At 50.5% G+C, this 19,820-nt stretch overlaps 1 protein-coding gene across 1 annotated transcript in view; it reads left to right on the top strand.

Annotated features, from left to right (window-relative positions):
* UBE2O (ubiquitin conjugating enzyme E2 O) overlaps window positions 1-19,820 on the top strand; it is a 94,067-nt gene that overhangs the window by 68,477 nt on the left and 5,770 nt on the right. The window contains exons 6-16 of the mRNA XM_075014584.1: window positions 241-384; window positions 2,181-2,290; window positions 3,008-3,158; window positions 4,210-4,715; window positions 8,797-8,951; window positions 10,360-10,472; window positions 11,574-11,702; window positions 13,590-13,679; window positions 16,192-16,855; window positions 18,500-18,636; window positions 19,276-19,479. Coding sequence (XP_074870685.1) covers window positions 241-384; window positions 2,181-2,290; window positions 3,008-3,158; window positions 4,210-4,715; window positions 8,797-8,951; window positions 10,360-10,472; window positions 11,574-11,702; window positions 13,590-13,679; window positions 16,192-16,855; window positions 18,500-18,636; window positions 19,276-19,479 — 2,403 coding nt within the window. The remainder of the gene's footprint in view (window positions 1-240; window positions 385-2,180; window positions 2,291-3,007; window positions 3,159-4,209; window positions 4,716-8,796; window positions 8,952-10,359; window positions 10,473-11,573; window positions 11,703-13,589; window positions 13,680-16,191; window positions 16,856-18,499; window positions 18,637-19,275; window positions 19,480-19,820) is intronic.

Raw genomic sequence — 19,820 nt, forward strand, 5'->3', positions numbered from 1 at the left:
TAGTAACTGATGTGATTTCAGCAAAGGAATGATGTATAGCAAAAAGGGAGCGTGCAAACAGGTCTCTCTGCTTACCAATAGCCTTAGTGCTCAAATGCAGGAATCCCATGTCATCTGTATAGAATATTTTCAGGCATCATCTGGTCTCTAACAGACTTACGTCTGCCCTCATTGGTGGAGGATTTGTGTTTAAAAAAGACCAGCTCTGGGCTGTTCCCTTATGCTGCCTTTTTCTTTTAGGGCCTTTTCTTTGATGACTCATATGGCTTTTATCCTGGGCAAGTCCTCATTGGTCCTTCCAAAGTCTTCTCCAGCGTGCAGTGGCTTTCCGGCGTGAAGCCTGTCCTGAGCACAAAGAGCAAGTTCAGAGTGGTGGTGGAAGAGGTCAGTGAGCCAGTGTGTGACTGCCTGGTATGGGAATGCTGAGACCCAGCAATGGAGGGGCGGGGGTGGGCAGTTCCAGTGGGGCCCAGTGATTCAAAGGGGCTGCCCCTGTTCCTGGAATAGCAGCAGCTACTATTCCTTTAAATCACTGCTGGAGCCCCATGATGAGTTCTCTGCATGGCTCTGAGACCTGGGGTGGGGGCAGCTTGAGGGCTGGATGCTCCGGCCCTGCCCCTTCAGCCTGGGGCCACGCCCCTTCCACAGGTGTAGCCTCCCCCACCTCCCCCCACTCACACACATCTTGTCCCGGGGCCCGTGGAAGCTGCTGGCTTGCCTTGCTGGCAGCTCGTTGGAGTTCGGCTAAACTTGCCATGGTAACCTTCCAAGAGCAAGTATGAAATCCATTGCTCATCTTACAGCCACGCAAGCTCAGAATAGGAATGATGTCAGGCTTCTGGGGCTGTTCGGCGCTTGGAGCACGGGCTTGGGATTTGAGCTGCTGCAGAAGAGTTTATTTAAGCTATAGACAAATTCCTCTTCTGCCTCTTTCCGGCTATCTAAGGCTTCTTCCAGCCTGTCCTCCTTCAGGCTGTGAGGGAAGGGGGTGAAACACAAGGGGCAGCCAGACACAGTTTGAAGTCTGTGGCAATAGATAGGACTCTCATAGGGATTGTGTGAGTGGATCTTTTTTATTGTCCCTAATCTCAGGTGATCCAAAGCCACGTTGCTATTGAAACGTGGAATTGTGCAGTATCCAGAAAGGGAAGAGGGCTGCAGACTTGTTCAGTGTGCGGGAATAGTATGGCGAGGGAAGTTCTGCTGAGATACAGCGCTCTCAGAATACTCTTCCAGCACTGGGCCACTGCAGCTTTCTTCCTAAAACTGGGAGTGTCATCCTGGAGGAACTGGAACAAGAGCTGTATTATGAGCACTCCAGAGGCACAATGAATGCAATTAAGTCTTACCAATATGAAGGCCCAATGATGGGAGAGGCAAAGGGGGTGATTGCACAGGGGCCTGGTGGATTTAAGGGAGTCCAGGGCTGGTGCTGACACCACCGGTGCTGTAGCCTTGCCCAGGCCCTGCTGTAGCAGTGTGACAGGACTGTGGGGAGCCCTGCAGCTTGGATCCGTGGAGTTGCAGGGCAGGAGAGGAGCCCGGTGGTTGTAACCATGTGAGTGGGTGGGCAGGAGGCGGGACAGGCTGGGAAGTAGGGATGGAGCTTTGAGGTAAAGCAGGACACGGGTCTGCAGCGAGTGAGGGCTGGGGGGCAGAGGAACTGGGCTGGGAGAAAGGAACTGAGCAGCGGGGAGCGCAGAACTGCTGGAGTGCAAAGGTGGGCTGGAGGGGGCACAGCGGGGAAGGAGCCGAGCTGGGCACAAGACTGCTGGTGGGGGCAGGGGCGGGGGTGGCAGATCTGGGCAGTGGTGGCTGCGGCAGCAGAGAGTGGAAGGACAGTGGGAGGGGCACCAGCAGGTGCAGGGGGTCGCGACTGACCTGGGGGCCCTCTGATTGAAGGATGGTGCTTGGTGCGATGGGGGTGTGGGGATGTCGTGGCTCTGTCTGAGGGAGAGGGATGGGGGGCGGGGACGTCGATCATGCTGCCCTGGGGCTCAGAGTTCCTGTCGGTCGGCCTGCCACTGTGGAAGCACAGTTGGAAGCAGCCTGTGTTTTAGTGTAGGAAATGCGCAGGCTTTGGTGTCTGATCCACAATGACTCCCCTCCTCCTTCTCTGCCCACCCCCGCCGAAAAGGAAAACCTGATGCATCCCTTCCCTCTTCTGCTCCTTTTGTAAGGTACAAGTGGTGGAGCTGAAGGTTACTTGGATCACTAAAAGTTTCTGCCCTGGAGGTACTGACAGTGTAAGTCCCCCACCTTCAGTGATCACCCAGGAGAACTTGTCCAGGTGAGATCTGCTTGAAGTACCCCTCTTCCCTTCCCTCCAGGGCAGTCAATGGGCAATGTGCCCTTCTCCCAGCAGATGGGCGTGCAGCACCCTGCACAGGACGCTTTCTCTGGCCGTTCCCCGTCCGGCTGGCGAGTGTACATGTTTAATTCGAAGAGCTAGCAGGGAACTGAACCTTTGAATCCTGCAGATTGAAGAATTCCTGCGGTTTCAGAAGACAGAGGGGAAGGCAGCTGATGTTGCTTGGCCAGTCGAGGGACCGTACCAGTGCTGAAGAGCATCTGGTGCCCTCTGCAGGCTGCAGGATCTGTGCGTGTTAGCTGCAGGGGATTAGGCTGAAGTGAGGAGGGAGGATAGGTGAGTTTTGAAACTCAGGACAGAGCAGTGCAATCCCGCCTGAAGGCATGAGGGGGTGTCAGGAGCAGGAGTTCTCAGCCTCTGGAAAGTCAAAGCAAATGTTCTTTTTATTATTAAGGCTGTTTTTAGTCTCCTAGAAAATGTTAGTTGTAAAGCAAAAGTGACCCCATGGTCATCAGTGCCACCCACCTAGGCCTTGCATATGTCCACGTGTGTGCAAGTCCTGTGCACATCAGCACACGTACCTGTTAGCCCTGCAGAGGTACTGATCATCTCTAGAACATCCGTTGCCTCTTGCTCTGAGGGTGATGTCAGCCACCACTGGGGAGGTGACTGTTTTCATCTTCTTGCTCTTAACAGAGTTAAGCGTCTGGGGTGCTTCGACCATGCGCAGAGGCAGCTCGGGGAGAGATGCCTCTATGTGTTTCCTGCCAAAGTGGAACCTGCAAAAATCACTTGTGAATGTCCAGAGAGAAACTGTGTTCTGGGAGAAGGCTCAGTCGCCAAGAAGGTGCGTTCCCAGGGAACTGATGGGCTAACTTAGCTGGGAGTGAGAGTGTGGGGCAGTTTGGCAGCTTGTATTTCAAACACGTCTGCTTGTGCGCTTGGGATTCCTGTCACCTGGATTTTAAATGCTCTGTTTACGACAAAAAAGTTACATGAAATGTGACCCAGTAAAGTGTAATGGCTTGTTAGTGCTTTCAGTCATGTCACCTTTTGTAATAAACCTGTCACCTAGAGCTAAGCAGGTTTGGACTGGATCAGCACTTAATGAGACACTCTGGGAAGATCTACCTGGCAAAGGAAGTGAAGTTAGCCCAACAGTTAATGTCAATCTTTCTTCTGCATAACTGCAGAGCTCGTGCCAGCAGGCCACTGTGGTGTTAGAGGTGTTGTCATTCTGGCATAATGAAGACCTGACCACTTGAGACATTAAGGAACCCATATTTTGCAGAACTCCAGGGATGCTAAACTTGATTTCCGAGTAGAATCTTCCTCTGTTCCCGTCATTCTCTTCTACAGTAACAGACTGGGGAAAGCTTTCATTTCCTGTGCTAAACTGCATGGGTTGTCAAACAGCTCAGTGCCATGTACCACACCATGGTAGCTGCATTTCAGTGGCAAGAAGAGCTGTCCGTATAGCTTTGTGCCCTCCATGTAGTTAGTTTTGTGAAGTATCTTGGGATCTTTCATAACACAAGGCACTTTTAAATGGAATACAACTTTATTAAAGCCCTCAGACCTGGATTTTCCACCCAGACCTTTGTGTAGTCATTGCCGAAAGTTAATTACCCAGTGCCCTTGGCCAGAATCCCATCCTCTTTGTGAAGCAATTTGTATTCTCCAAGGCTTCATGCGCCACAGGTGGCTGCCTTTGTTAGCACGTAATTCCGTTAGCACTAGCTTTGTGAAATGTTCAGAGGTGGAGCGTGAAGAGGGCCAAAGAGGGTCTCCTTCCATTTCCTACGTAGTGCCCCTCCCCGTTGGCTATTTAACGTGCTCGCTGTGTGCACAGGCACCCCAGCTCACGTTTGTTCGCTGACCAGAATTACCTCCTCTAGGTGAGGCGACTGCTGAAAAAGCAGATTGTGAAGATCATGTCATGCACGCCAGAGTCTCAGAGTACCAGCGAACTGCCCGATGGAGCGTCTACTGCAACTGTTGACCAAAAGTTGGAAGAGCTTAAAACCAGATCCAGTTGTGAACTCGAGGACTCTGCCAATGGCACGCTAAGCCTGGGGGAGACAAAGGAGGAGCAGCCTGAAGAGATGGGAAAGGAGCCTTCCTGCGAAGCAGCTGAGCGACGGCAGCAGCCCCCCTTCCTGCTGAAAGATGATGGGTCGGCTGACTACAGGCTCCAGTCTATGGAACAGGATGCCGATGACGAAGCAGCCGACGACACAGATGACACCAGCTCGGTGACCTCTTCAGCCAGTTCCACTGCCTCTTCCCAGAGTGGCAGCGGAACAGGGCGCAAGAAGAGCATTCCCCTCTCCATCAAAAACTTGAAGCGGAAGCACAAGAAGAAGAAGACGAAGATTTCCAGGGAGTTCAAACCAGGAGACCGGTAGGTTAAGTTCTTGTTCCTGGCTAATCACCTTGCTAACGCCTCCCTTATTTGAATTCTCAAATGCAAACACAAGTTTGGGCAAGCACAGAGCTCAGCATTCTTTCACGTGTTGCGGGAGAGCACAATAACTAACTGTTACCGCCTGCGTGTCCAGTGCCCTTTGTGAAATGTGTTTGGTTTCAGTCCACATCACATTAAATCAGTGCTGTCATAGTCCAGTAATGCATAGAGACTCCAACTCAGCTCAGGCCTCCATGGTACCTGGTTCTGTGCATACAAACAGGAAGAGATGATCCTGATCCTAAGAGCTTTATCTAAATACAGCATTAATGGATGCCCTGGTTGGCAGTTCAGCAAAGAGACCATTCACCCTGAAGTGATCCCTCCAGAACAGAACTGAGGTACATTGTGAGGGGCTGCAGAGCCACCTGCCCTGTCAGAGCGCAGAGTGTAGTTGTACCACAGTGTCGGAAATGTTGAATTAGCATCTTTTTCACTAGTCCCGGATTCATATACAAAATTCAAACAGCACAGCGTGAGTGCACTTGGGGCCGGGGGGGGAAGGTCTGGCCGCGTCCAGGAAGCTAGCATAGCCCAGGCTTCGGATGGCCATTTTTGGCAGTAAATGTAGATAATTAAATGAGAATTTTCTCAGGGTGGAGTAAATGAGCTGTGAACATGAGAGAGATCCAGCAGCGTAGACGTATTGTGGGAAACAGTATACTTCAGTCACTGCTCATTTGATTACCTCTGTTTGCTTCAGTATCATTGGAGCCTTGTCACTCTGGAATTCTTCCTCAAAGCCAGGGTGTAGCAACATCAGTGTGCAGGGGAGCAGCATTAAACTGGGAAGGATAAAGGCGGGGCCCCAGAATGAGCAGGGTTTTCTGGAAACAGCACCAGTAAGTGTTTAGCCTCTGCGTTCCTCAGGCACAACTTCTATCTTTCTAGTGCAGCTGAAGAGGCTCCCAGGTGGGCAGCTTCGATAGCTGACATGCAGAAAGCAGTGGATAGGAACCTGTTTTTAACCCAAGCTGTGGACAGATGGCTCTGTTGCAAGGAAATTGCACAGAATTTAGTCCCTGGGGCTCTTTTGAAGACATGGCATTGCTACGAGGAAAGTGTAAAATGTTCCTTTTTATAGAGCATAAAATCCCAGATGACACTTAAAGGGGTTATATGGCAGCTGGTCATTAACCACCATGAAGTACCCCAGGTGCCTCTTTGTTGCTTGAATAACCAGACAGAAAACTGATGAGTTGGTAGGCACTACAGCTGAAATCCTGCTGGAAAGAGTGAATTGAACGGAACATGTGTGTTGAATTGGGTTGGTGCAGCTGGAAGTACCAGACCTGAGGTGACAGCCACGTGGGTGCCTCTCAGTGCATGAAAGCAGCACAGCATGTCACTATATAGCTCAGTTCGTTATGTGGATATAGCTTCATCAGGGCAGCATCTGGAGCTCTGGTCAGTTCTTCCAGGGATGCCACATAAGATTACCTTGCCCCACCCCCTTTCCATCCAAGCCGTGATTGGCTCATTTAGAGAGGTTAAAACTGTGTTCTCATTATAGGTAGGGCCCTACCAAACTCATGGTCTATTTTGGTCGATGTCACAGCGATAGGGTTTTAAAAATTGTAAATGTCGTGATTTCGGGCATTTACATCTAAAATTTTGTGATGTAATTGGAGCGGTCCGGACCCAAACAGGAGTTGTAGGGGTGTTGTAATACTGGTACCCTTCCTTCAGTGCTGCTGCTGCCGTCAGCAGCGCTGCTTTCAGAACTGGGCAGCCAGAGAGTGGCAGCTGCAGGTCGGGAGCCCAGGTGTGATGGCCAAGCTTCAGAACAGCATTAGTGCAGAAGTAGGGATGTTGTCGTATGGTATTGCCACCCTTATTTCTACGCTGTTGCTTCAGAGCCGAGTACTGGGCCCTCCATACACCCATCTCTGAAGGCAGCAGCACAGAAGTAAGAATGGTAATACCACGTCCCCCTTAAAAAAAACCGTGACACCACCACCCTACAATTCCCTTTTAGGTCGGGACCAGTGTTCACTGTAAATTGAACACTTGGGTGGCCGCCCAGGAAGGATTCAGGAGCCGCACAGCTGAGTAACAGGGTGCCCGCAGCTGTCCACAACCAACATGTTTCTACTGCTGGTGCACATCCACACATACATTGGCACCTATTATAAAATTTATTCCACATACAGATGGATTGAAAATTAGAGGGAGCATTGGTCAAGAGAGGCGCTTGTCTGCCCGCTGAAGTCCGTATGGCATAAAAGCACACAAGCCCAGATTTCATGGTCTGTGTTGTATTTTCCATGGCTGTGAATTTGATAGGGCTCTAATTATAAACCTTCCTTTTAACACTGCCTTTCCAGCATCCCCATAAAGAAACAAGTCCCACTGACTGGTGACATGCCGGAGATCTCCTCTCACCAGAGAATTTTTCTGAAGTTCTCCTGTTGACCCTCTGAAAAAGGAAATCCTATTTGGTTTTATTTCCCCTATTATCGCTTCCAAATGGTTTGGCCTACAATCTCCATGCTTTTATTGGCCGCAAACATTTATCAGAAAAATAGCCTGTGATTCAGTGTACTCTGCACTGTGGAAGGCCTGCTTGGAGTTAATTATGGGTTTGTTGAAAGAGTGCTATGTAAAGATGCTGCCCTGCTTCTCCTGAGGGGGAAGAAGAGGTGCTCGCCCAGCCATGGGGTCCAGAATCAAGGAGGAAATGGGAAACTGACCATTTTTCTGTGTTACTTGCCGGGGGGCTTGTAAGTTAAGGGTGAACAAAACTAATCTCAACAGGCGTCCAGTACAGTACTGCCATTGCAGAACAAAATGTGGGGCAAGATGCAGTTGGATGGTCAGTGTGAATTTGATGTGAGGATTGAACGTATGATCCTAGGGCAATGGAGATTAGGTTGGGTCCCTCAATTGTTCACTTTCTGGCCCTCACTAAAGTTTGCAGGGAGAGGGTCAACTGTAGAATTTGTAGGGTGTGTAACTAGTGGGGATGTTCATTGGATCCTATTGAAACTGGCTTTTGTCCTACATTTTTCAGCCAAGGTTTTGGTGAGGCTGCATTAAACACAAATGTCCAGTAGCTTGACCCCAAATGAGTGCCTTTTATGTAGCCCCTAGCAAGCCATTGCTATGTAAAATCTGCTAACCTTGCCTAAATCAGGAATGCCTTTGGTTTGGTCACCGTGGTGCTTTGTACGGCAATACGTCCTTATGAAAACGGCAGTGCTTTGGGGTGGCTGTATGATTGGGGGGGTGGCTAAAAATGAGGGGGATCAGGAAGATTGAGATCCACATGTTGAAACCAGGATTGTTCTGTACTTGGTTACTCTCTGTGCAGTAGAGGTTCTTGTATGCGAGAAGGAAAACGAAGTGAAGTTTTTGTTGTCTTTAAAGTGAGTGGCCTTCTGGCTTTCAAAGGCAGCTCAGCATCAAATCTGCCTGAAAGGACAGAGCTATAATACGGGGCTTTATTTGTCCTTTTCATCCCCATGGTCCCAACTCCAAAGTTTTCAGCAGAGGTCCAGATAAAAGGCACTGTGGGTCTTTGGAACCTAAGATTTCCTCCCCTCCCCCTCCACTGAAGTCCCCCATCTTACCTCTCTTCCAGTCATATGCAGCTTCCTGCGCACCAGTGTGTCAGTAAATGTGCTCTTGTAAGAGTGAAACAAGTGTGGCGTTGCCTTCCTGAAATGGGCAAGTTCGTGAAATAGACTTACAAAGGAGAAAGGTTTCACTTGTAACAGGATCTCTTCTGGAGATGGGCCAACAGGCATATCTGACCTGGGTTTTGGTTCGTGACCTCTAAAACCCAAACTGTTGATTTTTTACCTGGTGCCAGCTGTGAAAGATGTCTGCTGCCCATTTGAACTTCAGTGTTTGGCAGCTCTGATTTTCCTAACATTGCTCTGAGCATTTAGCTGTAGCTCGTGGTATTGGGTAAAGCCCTCAAAATGGGTAAAGCCACCTGGCAGAAGAATCGGCTTTATACTCTTCTGCTCTCCGCGGGCTGCGGCTTCACCAAAGTGCTGTCTTTTGTGTACAGTGTGGCTGTAGAAGTGGTGACCACGATGACTTCGGCTGATGTGATGTGGCAGGATGGCACTGTGGAGACCAACATTCGCTCCAATGAGTTGTTTCCAGTCCATCATCTGGACAACAATGAGTTTTGCCCTGGAGACTTTGTGGTGGACAAAAGAGGTACTGGGTGAAAAGTAGGCCCTGGGGGAAAATGCAGATCATCATCAATTCTTTTGCACGTAGTTAAGAATGTTTTACAATTGTCTATTTTAGTTGGGATTTTTAAAATGTGCCCATGAAGTTGTAGGTGCCTAAGCAGTTCAGATCAGTAACACTTACCTCCCCACCCCCCCCCACCAAAATCCAATGACTTCAGTCTGCTCTCCAAGTGCTTTCCAGACGTGAATGAGCCTCGCCCCACACCCCCTTTGGGAGGTGCACAGGGTAGTTAGTGTCTGTGTTCTGAACATGGGGGTGCTGAGGCCCTGAGCGTAGGTGACTTGCCCAGAGTCACAGACAGTCGGTAATTGAGGTGGAAACAGAACCCAAATCTCCAGACTCCCCAGCTGTACTTTTGCCCTGAGACCATCTTTTGCGCTCCGTTGCTGTCCCCTCGCTTTTTGTTTTCTACTGCAAATCAGCTTTTAGCAGTAGATACAGCTTTTTGCATGGATACAAAACACAAACTGGCTGCGAGTACAAGATCAGCCGGTTTGCAGGCTCTGGTCATTGTTAGCTCATCCGGGAGCTCATTCCTCAGGTGCTGTAGGCTTGTGGCTTTGACATTGGTAATGGTAACAAGAAACGATGGCGGCTGAGACTTGGAGAGTTGCATAGGGGAGATGAGCATTCCCTAAAACCCCCCTGTGCTGAAAACCTCACGGCCTGCTGCAGGCAAAGCTCTCTCTAATCTACAAAGAGATAGGACTCACCCACCACAGAGCCTGCTGGCACTTCTGTTGTCTGTCAGTTTGACATGGAAGTCCTCGGTGGCAGACACAGTCCAAGGCCAGCTTCTAAGAAATGGCCTTCCCTTACTGACAGGCACCTTCATAGTTCTATTGGAATGGCACCTTCGTTGGAAGAACACGATTGTGGAGGGAGAGGTGCCTTGCGGCTACGGCCCTCCCAGGGAGCCCTCCTTGCCCGTCAGTACCCAGGCTTGAATTGGACTTCCCGGCTCTTCACTGCCATGGACCAGGCACTGCAAAGACAAATGTGCTCACCTCAGATCTCTCTACCCACCCTTTGGCTAAACGGGCCTTTACAGTTCCTGTGCTTTCTTGTTCAGAGCACTCCAGTTCCATGGTTACTTTCATCCTGGCATTGGGCATAGGTGAACGATGGGTGCCGAATTTGACAGATGGCAACCTTAGCTGCAGTGTAACAAGATGCAGCCCAGATTTCCATGGGTGGAGTGGCTGGGCTGTAAAGTCTGTTGGGGGAGGCAGCAAAGCCAGAGGTGACCTTCGTGGGTGCTAATTAAGATGAAACAAAGCTTATTGATCAGACTGAAAAAATGGGAATGGTGGTCACTGGGCTGCCTTTTCACTTGGATATTTTTCCTCCCTTCCACCTTGACCCAAAGCTCAGACCTCCCCGGACCCTGCTGTGTATGGAGTGGTGCAGTCAGGCGACCACATTGGCCGCACCTGCGTGGTGAAGTGGTTCAAGCTGAAGGCCACTGGAGAGGATGTCGAGGTAGGTGAAGCAGCCCACTCCCTGTGTAGAGCCGTCAGAGAGGAGCGTAGTGTACCAGAGCAGTTCTTCCGTACGCTTCTGACCGGACATAAGTCACCTTTGGGATGAGGGGAGTGGGGCCTGGGACAGCCAACCCTCCTGCTAGCTATGATGGGTAAGATTTCAAGGAACCTGTGCCCAGAATAAATCTTGTCTTCTCTGGCTCTGCTCAGCTCAATCTTTAGCTCTCTTCAGAAAGCTGGGGTGGTGCCGGGGGTATAAAGTGTTTCTCCTGGGCTTGGGATCTGTGCAGCATAAAAGGCGAGGGAGGAAGAGCTGGGTGAAAAGGCAGGACGCTGCTTTACCTCTTCATAGCTTTTTGGAGGTGCTGCAGGTAATACGTGTAGCAAAGTGCAGCAGCAAGCCCCAGCGGTAGAATCAGAAGAGTGAAAGAAGGAAAGAGTTAGCAGTGCTTGGCCACATGATGTCGAGTAGCAGGGTTGCCAACTGTCAGTAAATTTATGGACAGTCTGTTTGGAAAAAAAAAGCCAAAATTGGATGTGTCTGTAAAGTCCATTTAAAAAAAAAAATGGTCTAACTTTTGTACAAGTATAATAATATTTCAAAAAACAGCAATTATTCTAGCAATTAATCTTCTTCTGTGCTGCTTCAGCCATTTTACCGCAGAGCAGCGGAAATTGGACGTCGTAGGTGTTTGTTTAGCTGAATGGTTGAGGTGACGTAACGTGAATCCTGTGATCTATATGTTACCCTGCTGAGTTAGCATCAGCACATTGGCAACAAGACTGACTAAATGAAAGTGAGTTAAATAGCCTGTCGTTCTTGCGATGTATGAACGACAGCAATTACTTTTCACTTTTGGCTGTTTTTGTCATCTTAATAGAGTATAAAAATTGTCCATAAAAAAAAAAATTGTCTGTAAATGTTTCCCATTTTGTCTGCAAATGAAACTTCTGTGGGTTGGCAACCCTGTTGAGTAGCCAGGGGAGCTGGGAACCAAACTGCAGGTGCAGAAAGCATCTTAAGACTCAAAAGCAGACTCTAGAAAGCTGGATGACAATTTGGTGCCAACACGTGCACGTGTGTTCTTGCCATTGCCAGCTGATTGGGGAGGAGGAGGACGTGAGCGTGTATGACATTGCTGATCACCCCGACTTTCGCTTCCGCACCACCGACATTGTGATTCGCATTGGCAATGCCGAGGATGGAGCCGTGGCCAAGGAAGATGAGGTGAGTCTCAGGCATGCTCACGTTGCCTAGGGCAGCGTACCATCACTCAAGCCAGGATTTTCTAAGGGAGTTGGATTCTCCAGGCTTCACTGGGGCACCTAGCGCCCACAGACTTTGAAAGTCCCAGCTCCTCTTGTGTTGCCTGGTATTGCTGCATTTTCTGCCTGCTGGAGTACACTGACTGGTCCCATTCAGACAGGACGCTTGTCCACCCTGAAGAGAGGCAGAAGTTTATATCTTCTGAGGTGAAGATAGAAATGGGGAGGCCTAAGTTGGCAGTCTCAGATTTTGACAGTGTTCCCACCAAAGTCCTCTGTGTCAGAACGAAGCCTGGGTTAGAACCCGAAAGCCACAGCAACTGGAACCAAACATGGAAAATGAAATTTTGTCTTAATTTTAAATCCAACAAAGTCTCCCCTGTTTGGGTTTTCAGTGCAGCTTCTACAATGGAAAATGCAGTGTCACCCGAGAGAGAGAGTGAAGATCAATTTTGTCTCTAGCTAATGGCATTTGTTTTGCTTTGAGATATAAGGCAGTTGTTTTTGTAAAGTGGATTTTAGGTGTTTAAGTTGGATTGAGGAGTGGTGGTCTGGGTGAGACCTGCTTTTTAGGAAGGACAGAAGCAGTTCCTGGGCAGTGGGCCTCTTGCAGACCCCAGACGTGACTGTTAAGCTACTAGGGAGCTGCAAGGTAGAAATTCAGGGAGACTTCTCCACTCATTGATAGGCCAAGTTAGTGGTGGCAGGTCTGAGCTCCAGCAGCGTGAAGCGGGCGTGGACAGCTGCTCACCTGGCCTGTGGAAGCTTGGCTCCAGGTTGAGAAGCTGTTTAGTCCGAATGCTCTAAACATGGGATTGAAAAAGCTGCTGTGGCGTTCGGTGATTCAGCCTCAGACCCCGAGTGCCTGCCCAAACTGCAGCTTCAAAGCACAGTCCAGGCAGCTGTTCTTAGCGAGCTCTTGCACGTCTGTTATCCTGATTCTCTCAGTGCAGCTCTTGGCAGCCACTCTCCCAGCCTGTGTGAATGTGCCTTTCCTGTCCATGCCCAGGCTGTCATGGATGTGCTGGGCTCCAGGAACAAACATCATCAGGGCAGCCTACCAGTTAGAGACTAAGAGCCCAAACAGCTGTGGATAGAGTGCAAAGAGCAACGTATTATACATTTATTTTTATATATCTCTCTAAAGATATAATATATATCTGGAGAAATGAAAAATAAATACATAATATGTGGCTCAATGCCCTCCCCACCTCGCAGAGCCGGGCACCCCCAGCTCCCCTGCTCTAACCCAGCCCCCCTCACCTCACCAAATGCTTCGGACTCACCAGCGCTGTCGCCAGATGTTTCTCCCTCCAAGTGCTTGGGCAGGTGTGCGGAGCAGCGGTGCGCACTCCGGGTGCGTGGCTCTGAGCATGAGCTGTATTTCATGGCTTTAGGAGCCCCATGCAGCTCAGGTGCTGCAGGTTGGCCGCTCCTGAACTGTGAAGTAAGTCGGTACTGTCTTCCTTCAACTGGGCTGGCTCAAAATACAAATTCTAGTACTGCCACTAGATGGCACCCTGTGTCAAAGGAGTGGTGGCCAGATCCCTTTTATAGCCAGCAAAAATACTTGCCATACTCCCAGGTTGGAGCTTTTCAATGTTGATGTTAGTCTGAAGTAATCATGTTGTATGGTTCGGGGCTCCCCGCAGTGGTGACTTTCTAGGCAGTCTTGCATGGAAACATTTTCCTTCTAAACAGGATGCCCGCAGCCGGGTTGCTCTTACTGCAACCGCGAGTGTGCTGCATTTACCTGCCTGAATCACCTGGAGAAAAGCTATTTCTTAAAGCCTTCCTTTGCTCTGTGTAAGAGGCAGCGGTATTTTGTTTGCTGCTCTTATTTCCACAGCCCTCCGTCGGACAGGTGTCTCGTGTCGATGTCAGCAGCAAAGTGGAAGTAGTCTGGGCCGATAACTCCAAGACCATTATTCTGCCGCAGGTAAGGTGCTCCTGTTTGGTCAGGGCAGGGGGTGGGGCATGGCACGGTACTTCCTATTGGGGGACATGCTACATTCTTGGATCAAGGAAGCAAAGATTTTGCTGGAGCTTGATGAGTAAATCTTATTGTGTTTCCTCTTCCTCGTGCCTTCACACCCTATAATGGGGGATTTCCCACGCCTGTAACCTTGCGTACAAGTGTTTACTTCTGTTAGTTCGCAAGAGAAGACAGAGACCAAACTTTGAACTTAACATCTTTGCATGGCACCTGGGTACTGAGAAGATGGTTTTGTTTAGACTGGTTCCCACCCCCAGTGTACGCACGTAGCTCTGTCAATGACCCTCCTTCCCAACCTGCAGCACCCCAGTAATCCAGTCGTGGGGCTTCCGTGCAATTATTGCATGAGAGAGTGCTGTATGCAGACATCTGCTAGTGACCCTCCCTCTTGTCCTGTAGCCTTCTCTGCGACTCGAGCCCAGAGTCATCGCTCTTTGTTAATGCGTCAGTCTGACCTGAACCATCTGCTGTTTGAGCACTAGGCAGTTCCAGAGCTATGGTACTGAGTGAGATGGTAGCATTGGATGCGTGGAAAGGACTTGACCCCAGTTCACTCCTTAGATGAACAGTGCAAAAACTAAGAAAGTCAACGTATTAATCCCTTGGCTGATTAACTCCTGTCCTTTATCTGTCGCGTCTTTTGTTTCCAGAGTCTGAACTCTCTTCTGATGCCTCTTTGCCTACCTTTTAATGCTCTCCCTCCTGTCTTTTTAGTGAAGACAGACATTCCCGTCCCCGATCAGAGTAGTGTAGAATATGACTTCGGTTGCTGCAGAAGCTTGCTCGTGTGCAGAAAGGAGTTGATGACCAAGACTGGTTTTTTTGTTTTTTTAAACCAAGCGGCTCTGTATGAATTACAGTAGAACGGTCAATGCCCGCACTATGGAAGTGGACGAGGATGTTACAAAGCAGTCTGCTGTCTCCCTTCCCCCTATTGTCACATGTGATCGGCTCATAGGCAGAATCAAAGGTCTGGTTTATGCTCCACAAAGAGCTGCTCTCACGCTGTGCCTCTGCAGCAAGCTGTGTCACTCTGTTCCCTGGGATTCTGTCTAAACGTGTAATTACAGGACTTCAGTGACTGTCGAGGTCCTAAGTTATCTGTCAATAAAACTGTAATGTTAGTTTCTGTGCTTATGCCAGAGACGAGCTGGTTGGGCACTTTTAAATCATGTAAAAATAACCCTGAAGATGGCAAAATTGGCTAACGCAGTAGCCTTTCGACTCAGTTTTCTGGTGGGCCACAAGGGGAGCAAGTCTGGTGCCTGCACTCTAGTTCCTTGGGATCTAATCGCAGCTGGCCGTTGGTTTTTGAGTGGCCTACAACTGCCACAGTGGGGCTGGTGCAAGTGGGGACGCTGAGCAGAGCTCTGTGTGGAGGGCTTGTGTAGCAGCAGATCCGCATGCCTGGCCTTTAGCTGCTGTCATCAGTGTCTATCTTTTCGGGAGCTGTGTCAGTTTTATGCTGGATCTCTCCAACTTCCAGAATTTCAGGGTTAAAACTTCCCATCCTACAAACCTCTTCAATACGCCTTCCAAGTATTTCTTGCCCTGGAGCTCCGCATTAGGTTTTATTCCTCCCCACGCTCCTGTTATCAATTGTCCAGGCGAAGAGGGGACTAGATGAATACCTGAGTGGTACGTTTTCATGCCTGCTTTGCCAGGCTGTCTTTGAGATGTAACGCACACAAAAGTCCCTTGAAACATTGAGGCTGCCTGAATGAGGTGTGTGCACGAAGTTGGGAGAAGCTAGACTCTCAGGGGACGCAGCAAAGAGCGGCAAGGAGAAAGCATGCTTATAAAAGAGCCAGGTCAGCAATTCCAGTAAAGGTTCCTTATCCCAATTAGACCTTAAAGTGGCAGCGTCGTACAGTGGTTGGAGAGTAGTCCGAGCAGCACTCTGGCAGCAGTTAAAATGTGCTGTGCAGGAAGACAATGAAGTGCCCATTCTAGCTGGTTCAGGCATTGTTTCTGTAGGCGCATGGAATGCGGAAATTGGTGTTGTAGTCACGCAACAGCCAGCTTTGTAGCCAGAACAGAAGTATAAATTTAATATTAACACCTGCTAAATTTTGTGGGGTTAAGAAGTCTTAGGACCTCAATCTTTGCAGTTCTAACGTGTAGTTCTCTCTTGTCAGCAACTGAAACCCCAGCTCGTGGGACAGATGTGTTCTCTTTAGAACTATTCAGGCTATTTTAAACACCCTCTTTTCAGGGGGAAAAAAAAATACGATTCAGAACCCAGCTCACAGGAGCTTCATAAAATCCACCTCATGTAGGTAAAGGAGAAATTATCTTTTGGGACAATTTTGGGTTTTGCTAGGGATCTCTGTTTCTTAACTGCCCGTTTCCCTTTAACGGTAGAGACCGATTCATTTCCATCCAAGATGATAGTAAATAAACCATGTGCATTTCGGTCCTGTCCCACCTCGCCTCTTTCTTTGATTCCCTTTAGCACTTGTACAACATAGAATCAGAGATTGAAGAATCTGACTATGACTCCGTAGACGGTAGCACCAGCGGGGCGTCCTCTGACGAGTGGGAGGATGAGAGCGACAGCTGGGAGACGGACAATGGGATTATGGAAGATGACCACCCAAAACCAGAAGAGCCGGAGCCTGAGGAACCAGTAGCAGAAGAGGTGAAAAAAGTAGAGGAACAAGTGCAGGGTGCCGTGGCCATGGCAGTTGCTGATCTAACTGCAGAGAAAGCTGGGAGGGAGGGAGCGCCAAAGAGTTTCCGGGAGCTGAAGGAAGCCATCAAGATCCTAGAGAGCCTGAAGAACATGACTGTGGAACAGCTGCTGACGGGCTCTCCCACCTCGCCAACCGTAGAGCCAGAAAAACCCACTCGGGAGAAGAAGTTCCTGGACGACATCAAAAAGCTTCAGGAGAATCTGAAGAAAACCCTGGATAACGTGGCCATCGTGGAGGAAGAGAAGATGGAAGCGATGGTGGTGGAGACGGAGAAGAAAGAGGAGAAAGTTGAGGTGCAGACACCGGTGAGGTCTGAGTGGCCCAGTGAGACCCCGGTGCTCTGCCAGCAGAGTGGAGGCAAGCCTGGAGTCACCTTCACGAGTGCCAAGGGAGAGGTCTTCTCTGTGCTGGAGTGTGCCCCAGGTGAGTGTGCAGCCTCGGGGGCGAGACTCACTCCTCAGGTCATCTTCCACTGCCTTCCCTGCTGAGGCCTCTCTACCCCAGCAGGAGTCCCATGCAGTCAGGGCGCTTCTCTGAAAGACCCCGCCTCCAGGAGAAGTGGAGAGCAGTTATCTGCCTGGAACTTGTAAGTCAGTTAGGAAAGGGCAGTTAGAGGCCTTCTGTCTGTCGAGCAGTCTGGTCCGGGTGCTGCTCCTGGTGCTCTTGCATGTGCTCAGAGCACCGGTGGCTGTGATACAGGTTCCTTTTCCTTCTCCTTGAGGCTGTTCTGACTTGGATTCTGTGCAGCAGTGCGCATGGCAGTAATCCCCTGCCTCAATGATGGGCGCGCCAGCTTTGCTTAAGGGCCTTTGCAGCCTACACCCGGCCAGCATAAAACCCTTGTTGCAACCAAATTTTGAACTAGCTTTCCCTTGGGTCGGGAGGGAGGTGGAGGGCAAGAGGCAGAACAGACAGCTGGTGCTTTGGTATTGATTGTACCGCCTCTGAGTGCGGTGGTTCTTGTAGGCTCAAGTGAACAGAAAACAGGACTGCCTGGCTCACTGGCTTCAGGCCATGTGGGAGAACTTTCCCACCCTCTGCTTTGAGCCCGCAGCCTTAGAGAAAAGGAAGAAACAGACTGAACCTCTCGCGTTCGGCGCCCTTCTGTCATCCGGCCTGATTTTAGTTAACCGGATGTCCTCTTACCGTGGGCGTGGCCAGCTTTCCTGTAGCCCCATAAAGCTTGTTCACAGCCACCAGCCCTGGCTGTGTGTTCTGTGCTGGTATTTACTTGTAGATGTCTTGGAAGAGCCCGGTAAGCAGTGGAAGTGTTGATGATACTTCTAGCCCTGTGGTGTCCAGTTCACTCCCCATTGCCGCAAGTGCCGAAGGGCAGCAGAGGGTGGCAAAATGAGTCTCGGTGGCTCAGAGCCGCACACACAGGGCGCCCCTCTGGCCACTCTACGAATGTGGCCCCCCCACCCCCCACATGGCGGCACAGGCGTGTGGCAGCAGCGGTGGAGGTGGCCCCTGCAGTAGGTTTCTTGGGCGTGGCGCCTGTGGCTGCAGGTGGGAACCACACAGCTCCTTCAGCCCTGGCGCAGCTCCTGCTGCCCTGTAGCCCGGTGCGGCCTCAGGGCCTGGCATGGCAGCAGCTACGCCAATGAGTAAGGTGGAATATACAGGGGTGGGCTTGGGGTGCCTGTATCTGGAGGAGGGGAAAGGGAGCCTCTGACCAATGTGCAAGGATCCTTGATTTCCTAGTGGACTCCACTGTGCTAGACCAATGGAGACCTCCTGTGATCTGTCAGATTCTCTCGTTCAGCACTGGTCAGGTCCCAAGGGTGCCGGACTAGAGGAGTTCAAGCTGTATTAACCCAGCCCTTCAGCTGAGGGGTAAATTCTGGCCTGGAAATGGCTCCAGAGGAGTTGCTGTAGCAGCTTAGTGGCTTGAGCTCTCAAATAACAGCCAGGTTTCCCAGCCTCACTCACCAGTATCTTCTCTCGCCTCCCCTGCTACTGGGCGCGCCTAACTGTTGTGAGAGAAACGCTTCCCTTGGAAGGCGTGTGATTTTTCTAGGGGGGTTCTCTGTAATCTGATGGTTTGTCACTCCCCTGGTTCCACAGATACCCATGCCTTTAAGAAAATGGAGTTCCAGCCCCCCGAAGCCAAGAAGTTCTTCAGCACGGTGAGGAAAGAAATGGCGCTGCTGGCGACCTCTCTGCCCGACGGCATCATGGTCAAGACATTTGAAGACAGAATGGCAAGTCCATGTGCTCCGGTCTGTTTGTGTTCGCGCAGGGGCTGGGTGGAACCTGGTGGTTGCAGCTCCAGGGGGAGTTCCAGCTTAATCCCTTATTGTGACTGTCAAGGCATCTGTACTGCGCTGAGGTTTATAATTACAGTCAATTGGCTGTCCTTTGCATTGCCAGGAGTTCCGGGAATAAACAGCTAGTGGGTGGGGAGATACTGGAATTACCTCACCACATGAATCTGGGCTACACAGCCAGCCCTAAGCAGGGAGCGTGGGCAGGTGGGTCGGAGGACACAACAAGGCAGTGGATGTACCCAGCCGTAGAGTTAACCCCCTTTGAAATCCTGTTTCACATCCAGCCTGCAGGCCCAGAGGAGTTAAGTGTGGTGGGCAAAGTTCAGCCTTCCTCAGGGGAGAGGCCACAGCCCAAAGCTGGTACCTGCAGGACATTGGCAAGCCTTAGACCAGGCCTTCCAAGTCTCTGGTTAATGTTGAGCTAATTATAGAGCATCTCTCTCTCTCTCCCACATGTACACACCTCCAGATCCAGCTCTGCCTTGTTAGCCAGGCATGGCTGTTTCCCTCGGGCGCTGGTGCTCGCTCCCAAACCTCCACCTGCTTGGGCTTATGTCTCCTCTCTCTCCACAGGATCTCTTCTCAGCACTCATTAAAGGACCCACCCGCACTCCTTACGAAGATGGCCTCTTCCTGTTCGACATCCAGCTCCCCAACATCTACCCAGCTGTCCCCCCTCTGTTCCGCTACCTCTCCCAGTGCAGCGGGAGATTGAACCCCAACCTGTACGACAACGGCAAGGTTTGCGTCAGCCTCCTGGGCACCTGGATAGGAAAGGTAAAGCCCTCTTCAATCCCTCTGTACGGCGCAAGGCTGGTAAACTGAGGCAGGCTCCTGCAGCTCGGCAACAGGGTTTGCTGCTTCCCTTTGGCCCCAGAGACCTGACAGTGTCCAGCTCAGAGAGCAAATGGGAATGAGGCCCAAAGCTGTGCTCTGGCCCTGTCTGCATTGGGCTTGAACCAGGCCTGAATAGAGAGCGCCCCAGGGTAGTGTCAGAAAGAGCCTCGTTTGCCCCGGATGTTGTGCTGTGGACTGGCTAGTATGAGTGTCAGGCCCTGTTGGGGCTGACGAGCTGAGGATGTGCCCAGGGGTTGCTCATTATCCTGCCCTTTGAGGCT

The sequence above is a fragment of the Carettochelys insculpta genome, chromosome 20, assembly GCF_033958435.1.
Source record: "Carettochelys insculpta isolate YL-2023 chromosome 20, ASM3395843v1, whole genome shotgun sequence".
In the NCBI taxonomy this organism is placed as follows: Eukaryota; Metazoa; Chordata; order Testudines; family Carettochelyidae; genus Carettochelys; species Carettochelys insculpta.